This window comes from Brachyhypopomus gauderio, chromosome 6 (assembly GCF_052324685.1).
Source record: "Brachyhypopomus gauderio isolate BG-103 chromosome 6, BGAUD_0.2, whole genome shotgun sequence".
Taxonomy (NCBI): Eukaryota; Metazoa; Chordata; class Actinopteri; order Gymnotiformes; family Hypopomidae; genus Brachyhypopomus; species Brachyhypopomus gauderio.
This window is the reverse complement of record NC_135216.1, coordinates 8,080,907-8,088,533: the sequence shown is the minus strand read 5'-3', so window position 1 is coordinate 8,088,533 and position 7,627 is coordinate 8,080,907. Positions and strand designations below refer to the sequence as shown.

The 7,627-nt window shown below is 41.6% G+C and overlaps 1 protein-coding gene across 1 annotated transcript; it reads left to right on the top strand.

Moving 5' to 3' along the window:
- Window positions 1-3,096: 3,096 nt before the first annotated feature.
- Window positions 3,097-6,166, top strand: irx1b (iroquois homeobox 1b). Its single transcript, XM_077008473.1, has 4 exons — window positions 3,097-3,476; window positions 4,269-5,256; window positions 5,553-5,625; window positions 5,838-6,166. Exons 1-4 carry the CDS (start codon window positions 3,231-3,233, stop codon window positions 5,881-5,883), a joined length of 1,353 nt encoding a protein of 450 aa, XP_076864588.1. The 5' UTR covers window positions 3,097-3,230; the 3' UTR covers window positions 5,884-6,166.
- The last annotated feature ends 1,461 nt before the right edge of the window (window positions 6,167-7,627 follow it).

Genomic DNA, 7,627 nt, shown 5'->3' with positions numbered 1-7,627 from the left:
CTATTATTATTGGAATCTTGGGTATTGAGCATCTATTGTAGCTTCAGTGTTCTGTATATAATGTATATGAAATGCAATATTGGGTATAGTTTATATTGGATCTCATTGTATATTGTATGTTCACACTGATATCACTGAAGACTTATCACCTCTGTATTATTATCAGTGTTAACAATATGCTCCTAGGTGTTGACTTCTGTTTATTATAGCATATTTATTGTTGCCTTATGCCTATTGCACTTGTATCTGTAAAATTATTGGAAACTTTGGTGATTTCTGGTGACTCCTGTAACACTGGTGTGCTTGCGGAGTATTTTGCCTCAGTTGTGTATCACTTTGGCTAAAAGCACCTGCCTGTTGAAGAAATGTAGATGTTAAACATCTGAAATGTTCTACACACATTAAACGAGAGCTAAAGGTGCTCGTCTGCGTGACTCCTGCTGTCACACTGCAGTGCTCCTCCTGAGCTCCTGTAAAGGTGCAACAACTGACCAATTTGCCAACGTTTGCGCAGAGTGAATGAACGTTGTGGTGCGCTCACTCTGAAGCTGTTTGGTGTGTTGGTGAAAATATAGGCAGACACGTCAGAACTCCTGGGTTAATCCCAATGCATCTCGCATAGGCAAAAGGCGTGTGATAAAACTACCTAATGAATGAACTGTATTTATCTTCGCTGGGGATCAGGAACATTGGAGAACTGATCATTAGGGTGGAAATTCAGTCTCAGTCATTATAAGCTACGTATGTGTTATGCTATGTATTATGCCAAAATACATATTAAACCTGTTCGTATTTTTATTCAATAGAGTTTGTCGGAAGCTATGACGACATAAAGAGGTCTAATATTTATTACACGATAGGATACTCTTACTGTTTGAACATTTAACTATATAACCATTAAATGTGTGGGCACAAAAAGGGGGTGTGTTCAATTCTATACTTCATGGAGGCTCTGATTCTCATTCATCCTAACAGCACCCCAACCTGCTGCTTTATTGTTTGAGGTGTGCCTCTGTGGCTGGCTAGAATTAATACAGTGACTACTGAGGCATGAAATTTAAATAGGGGAGGCATTCTGAACCCAAGGCAGGACTGGGGACAGCGTATATTTGGTAGTCTTTGCACAAAAGTGTTAAAAAGGCCCTCATGGTCACACACCACCTCCTGAATACACAAACAGGTTTGCTTTGGCAGTTAAGTTGAATGGCATAGCTCAAAGCAGGTTTTGAGGGGTAGTTTCTCTCCCTTTCTTTGAAGGATAATTCTGGGAGATGTACTAACTGCCTTTATTTTCAAGTAAGACTATAGGAAAATAAAAACGAAAATGATGTGGGGTGGAGAAAGAGGCTTTGGGGCTTTTTAACTTTGCAATAGGTTCACTAGCTTACGTGAAGTGTGTGTTTATATATACTGGGGAGCATTATTTAGCTAGTTTGTGGAAACAGAATGTTACCATGATGACACGTAAATATGAAACTTTTTACACTGAGGGGCATTTTGTTGTCTCCTGTGAGGATTTTTTTAGGGTTAAATTTTTTTTTTTATGTTAAGTATGGAGTAGTTTGGCGCCAGCCTTATTAAATATAGTAGTACACAGGTCAATGGAAATGCTTGGACGCTTATGGGAGAGAGAGAGAGAGAGAGAGAGAGAGAGAGAGAGAGAATGAGAATGAGTCTTCGAGGATGAAGGAAGTATCGTTTCCAGTGTAAACGATGCCCATTAAGCGGAGGTAACCCCCCCCCCCCCAAAAAAAAGAAGTAAAAATAAAGAAACTCTCACACATTCCCACGCGCACACACCTACAGTCATACACACGCGCTGTGTGAACATCACTTACTAATGTACGCAGTAGAAGTCCAATGATTTAAAAGTTCCTTAACGCAGAATGGACTGCTAACAGTGGTAATTAAATCATTAAACCACGTTCTCCGCTTCGCGGGACATAAAGGACATTACCAAACCCGCCAAGCTCATTTGCTCCAGCGGGAATTTACGACTTTTTCGGATAAATAATTACAATGCTTACATCTGATACTATGGATCACCCTGGAGGTGGATTAGTGCGGACAGGGGTGTTAGCCCCTCATTACCAGCAGTGGATGAGAAAATACACTGGGCAGGGTAGATAGGCTGTGATTTTAATTGCAGACTCCTCTGGTTGGCTTCTTATCACAACCTCTCAGAGGGATCAAATGGCTTCAGTGAATGGAGCATTTCATTAACCTGTCACCTTATCACAGAACAACCTGTGTGATGCTAATGTGCAAATTACCATAAACGGGATCGTTTGTTTCCAAGTTGGATGTTACTAAGACACTCTGTGACACTGCAGGACGCCATGTGTGCACGAGAGCTGCGCGAGGGAGCTTATAAGGGAGTGAAATGGTCATTTGATCCACTGTTCATTGTTTCATTTTATGTATCATCTTAAGGACTCTTTGGTTTCATCTTAATACTGTCACTTGGAATGTGTGTGCACGTTATAAAATGATATAATAAAAATCAAACTGACACACTGACAAAGAGCAACATGATTTGATTATAATAATGTGTTCCGTTTTAATGCCAAAACATACAATATTAATAATTCCGTAAACTTGTAAGGCCACGTTTCACTAAATGGCTAAAAACACGTGGTAGCGTTACCGACGCGTGTTGGTATGTGACCACCCTTTTCGCCAGTGGTTTGAACTAATAAATAAATAACCAATTAATAAATACGCACTGGTGATTCATTCGAAGGGTTAATTTACCATTACAGATTCTAAGTTGCAGTTTAAATTAAAGATAGTCCAGCATTTTATAAAATCCCTTATTTCGATTAAATGCATGCATTTTGTTTTACAAAAGTTTGTGAAACATTTGTAACAGTAAATTTATATCCCGAATTCGCATTTCTCCAATATGAAATACGAATGGATTCGCCTGTGAAATATTTACCCACAGTTTCTCCTTTCAGTTTCTCTCTTTCTCTTGCACGCTCACACGCGCGCGCTAACCAATGCACTAATCGCGTGCCCCCGGTATAGGAGGGGCCTCGAGCTTAAGTAGCATGCCAATCAAACCGTCAACTTCAAATCGTGAGAGGTCCAGAGGGTAGACGCATCACCAGACGCCCGAGCAGGACGCCTTGCCTCGCTAACCCAGATTTGCCGTGATTTTTTTACAACCGTTGACACTACTGGAATCCGTCTCTGCCGCAAGTTTTCGAGCTCCACGGGAATTGGACATGTCTTTCCCTCAGCTGGGCTACCCCCAGTTCCTCGGTGCGTCCCAGGAGGTATACGGAGCGGAGAGAGCGGGCGTCATGCCTGCCTCGCCGAGGGAAGGGAGCTCGGACAGCAGCGCAAACCCGCCGAGCTCCGTGGCCGCTATTGCGCCAATATTGGGCATGTACGCGCATCCGTGGAACGCGCAAAGCTACAGCGCATTCTTACCGTACAACAGCGCAGAACTGGCCCTGCTGTCCCAGATGGTAAGATCCCCTAACTAATTATTTAGTGCAACTTATCGAGGGGAACACGAGGCAAACACTCGTTCAGTTGTTTTCGTCTGACAAATTGCTAATCGCTTCTGATAATAAACACAGCCTACTTTTAATAACATGAGAAATAGGCCTATCATGCGTTTAAATGCACAGCATTTACTTCTAAACTCGTCGGAATCATACTTTAATGCTTACGTTGAAATGTCTAATTTAAAGACCCTTTACCAAACAAGTGCTAAATTAAATGTTTAAAAAAGGCTTGCACGTTTTAAATCAAATAGGTTTAGCATGACGTTGATGGATATTGCATTTTGTTTCTTTGTTTTGGTTATATTCTCTTAAAATTGCAAAATAGATTCATTTGAGCTTAATTTTGTTATTAAACGGTGCATTTGACAGTCAATATAATAATTTTTGCAGAATGCAAAAGTTACTTTTTAAATAAGTATAAAATACATATTTTCTAACGTAGGCTACTCAATGTAAACTACTGTAAATAAGTAAATGCTAATTTAACTACAGTGTTGGCTGGATTGTAACATTTGAAAAACTACACCAACGGGTGAAGAAATTAAAAAGTTGTTTTTTCTTACTTAATAATTGAGTCTTGCATTGAGTTTCTTCTTGATAAGAAATAGCTCTTCCGTTCTCAATTTCACACCAGGCCTATTATAGTTTTCACACTTCAATCTAACTATGCTGGTAACTTGTAAAGCTGTATATGTGTCCAGTAAACGGGCTGGTTTTAAAAAAATCATTTGTATTTATCTCTCTCACAAGGGCTCACAATACGAGCTGAAGGATAACCCAGGGGCTCACCCAGCAGGATTCACGGTCCATACCGCTCCTGGTTTCTACCCGTATGGCCAGTACCAGTACGGCGATCCCGCCCGGGCTAAGAGTGCCACTAGAGAGACCACAAGCACCCTCAAAGCGTGGCTGCAGGAGCACAAGAAGAACCCCTACCCTACCAAGGGGGAGAAGATCATGCTGGCCATCATCACCAAAATGACCCTGACGCAGGTGTCCACCTGGTTCGCCAACGCTCGCCGGAGACTCAAAAAGGAGAACAAGGTGACGTGGGGGCGCAGTGCCGAGGACAGGGACGGGAGGATATTCGACAGCGACAACGAGGAGGACGGGGACAAGAACGAGGACGACGAGGAGATCGATTTAGAAACCATTGATATGGACAAGGCAGACGAGAACCGCGCTGAGATAAATAAGAGTGCGGGCGAGGAAAAGGTGGACGATCGATCCAACAGGGACGATGCGCAATCGCCACGGACGTTACCCTCGCCCGCACTAACCAACACAGCCGGTTCGGTTTCCCTTAATAAAGACCAGAGTGTTGGTACCGGGGAGGCTTCTCCCAGTGGGCCCCTGTGTCAAAGGCCTGGAAACAGTAAGCCAAAAATATGGTCATTAGCAGAAACGGCGACAAGTCCCGATAACTCTCAGAAACTGAACATCCCCTCGACGCCTGCGGGCCTGCGGGCCTCTCCATCCGCGCATCCTGCTTTTCTTCCCACTAACGGAATTTACACTTGCCAGATTGGGAAACTGAATAACTGGGCCAGCGCGGCTTTCCTTAGCGCGAACTCTCTGATGGGTGTACGCTCGCTGTTGGGAGTAAGTCAGAGTAACCACTACCTAAACCACAACCCGGCGACGCACCAAGACAAGAAGACACCGGGTGTCACCGGACTGCCGTGCGTAAACGCCGACAGCGAGAACTCCTCCGACAGCTTCAGCCCACTACATAACGGTACGGGTCGACTTGATTTCGTGTGTGTGTGTGTGTGTGTGTGTGTGTGTGTGTGTGTGTGTGTGTGTGTGTGTGTGTGTGTGTGTGTGTGTGTGTGTGTGTGTGCGTGTGTGTGTGTGTGTGTGTGTGTGCGTGTGTGTACGTGTGTGTGCGTGTGTGTGCGTGTGTGTGCGTGTGTGTGCGTGTGTGTGCGTGTTTGTGTGTGTTTGTGTGTGTATACACACACACTAGAATACTATATTTTAGACCCTATTCCTATTGAATTGTAGATTCCATTGTTTTTATTGTTTTTCTAGATCAAGAAAATGTCAAAACAAGTGAATCTCCCACACTTGCGCTGAGGCCGCCATTTCCAGTCATCCATGACAGGTAAGTTACGTGCACATGTTAGCACTATCAACACCTAGGCTCCTGAAATGACAAAACACGAGATCATTAAGCAAAATACATCAGATAAACTTTCGCACGGCCAAATTCAAAAGCATCGATGCACACAAGGAGACCTGCAAACGGCGCGTCTACGGCGCAGGTGTAAAGGGGCCCACTTGTAATATTTTCCTTTTTACCTTTAACTCGTACAGGTCTCACCACGAAACAGCTCAGCGGGCTTTGAAGACTATTTCCTGAAGACGGAAATCGTCAAGAATTTACCTAAATTATTATGAAATTAACGTGCATCGGATAAAAAGCTCCATTCACCATCGAACACACCAAAAAGTATTTTATAGCCTATGTCTTAATGAAACCCCACGTTGTAGCTACTTTTTCATTTTACATTTATTCTAAATTCAGCATGTATGTGTTTATCGTGTAACTCGTATCACCACTTTTCCAAACTTAAACCGATTGTTCGTCAAAGGCCAATTTGTGTAAATGATATATTTTTGTGTAATAAACCGAATATGATTAATAGTGGTTATGAACATCTTTTTCCAACTCTCATTTCCTATATTAAAATCCATGCACGATCCATGCGATGGACAAATTTTGCTTCTGTGTCCTTTAAATAGGGCAGGCTAAGTATTTGAGCTCAGTGGTGACTATATATCTAAACAAAACTGTCTAAAATATCGAATAGGCTTTTCCAAATGTAATGACTTTTGTTTTTATTTTTTAGAAGAGAGGGGAAAACCGTTATAACACACCTCTAAGTAATACATAACTTAAGTAAACTAAGTTTAAAGGATGCCACAAAGATTAGGAAATTTTATATAATTGCTATTGGTATGTTGTAATATCACAAAAAGTGGTTGTATGAAAGTAGAGTGAGGTTTCATAGTAGTGACCAAAGTTTTGCTTTTTGAGTTGGGATTTCATAAATTAAGACCAAGTCTGTCGAAAGACGCAAGAGTGGTAACATTGTATAAGTGGCGACATCTATGGGTTGACCTGAATTCTTTTAGAATTGCTGGACATGTTCACGTTATTAGGCGACTACTTAACGCAACACACAGCACGTTCATGCAGTCTGTTGTTATAAGACAAAGAGTTAGATCTTTAACAACATATAGAATAAACATGTTAAACATAAATATATAACATAAAATCAACATTAAAATGTTGATTTTACTATATTTCTATTTTTCAAAAAAATTGCAGAAAAATCATTGCACTATTGCAAACGACTGCACAAAAGTATAAATCTACTACAAAAATAGTGGAAAAGGCAAGATATTTTATGTATGTATGAACCAGTGCTACTACTACTACTACTACTACTACTAATAATAATAATAATAATAATAATAATAATAATAATAGTAATAATAATAATAATAATAATAATAATAATAACAAGGATAGTATAGGCATTTTAAACGATAGTTTCTTCAAAGCACGAAAGCTACCTTAACATTTCTCTTAACAGTATGGGCAGGGTTGTGGAGACAGGAAGTGGATAACAGCTGTTGAAATGCCAGCGCCCAGCATGTGTGTGACAGGCAGGAGAGGCATTACTCTACCTACGTAATGTCAGTGATGGACTGTGCGCTAAAGGACATTCACAACAGCGACAGGGCTGTGTCTGAGCCATAGACGCCCAGACCATTCTCTGACTCCATTTAAAGTCATTTTGGCCACGAGTGAAAGGAAATCACATTGAACCTGCTGTGAGTGTCACAGGTCCTCTGGTGATCTGCATGGCTGACGTGAGAAATAATTCGGTGACAAATGAAAGGACAGTGTAAACAGTAAGTTCCCACCAGGGGCAGGGCGTGCGGCCGACTGAGGGTATGACCTGCCGCAACCCTACAAACAAAATAAACCGTAGCACGGCCAAAGAGGTGACGTGAAAACAAGCGTGGAAGGTTTATACGAAGATAATCTAAACAGGGGTTAATTCATTTTCATTGTTTGGAAGTGTGTATACACT

Bases quoted from the DNA above. Each gene is read 5' to 3' on its own strand.
- irx1b (XM_077008473.1), top strand. From the start codon at position 3,231: ATGTCTTTCCCTCAGCTGGGCTACCCCCAGTTCCTCGGTGCGTCCCAG. The intron at 3,477-4,268 runs GTAAGATCCCCT...CTCTCTCACAAG, and splicing joins TGGCCCTGCTGTCCCAGATG to GGCTCACAATACGAGCTGAA. The intron at 5,257-5,552 runs GTACGGGTCGAC...TTGTTTTTCTAG, and splicing joins CTTCAGCCCACTACATAACG to ATCAAGAAAATGTCAAAACA.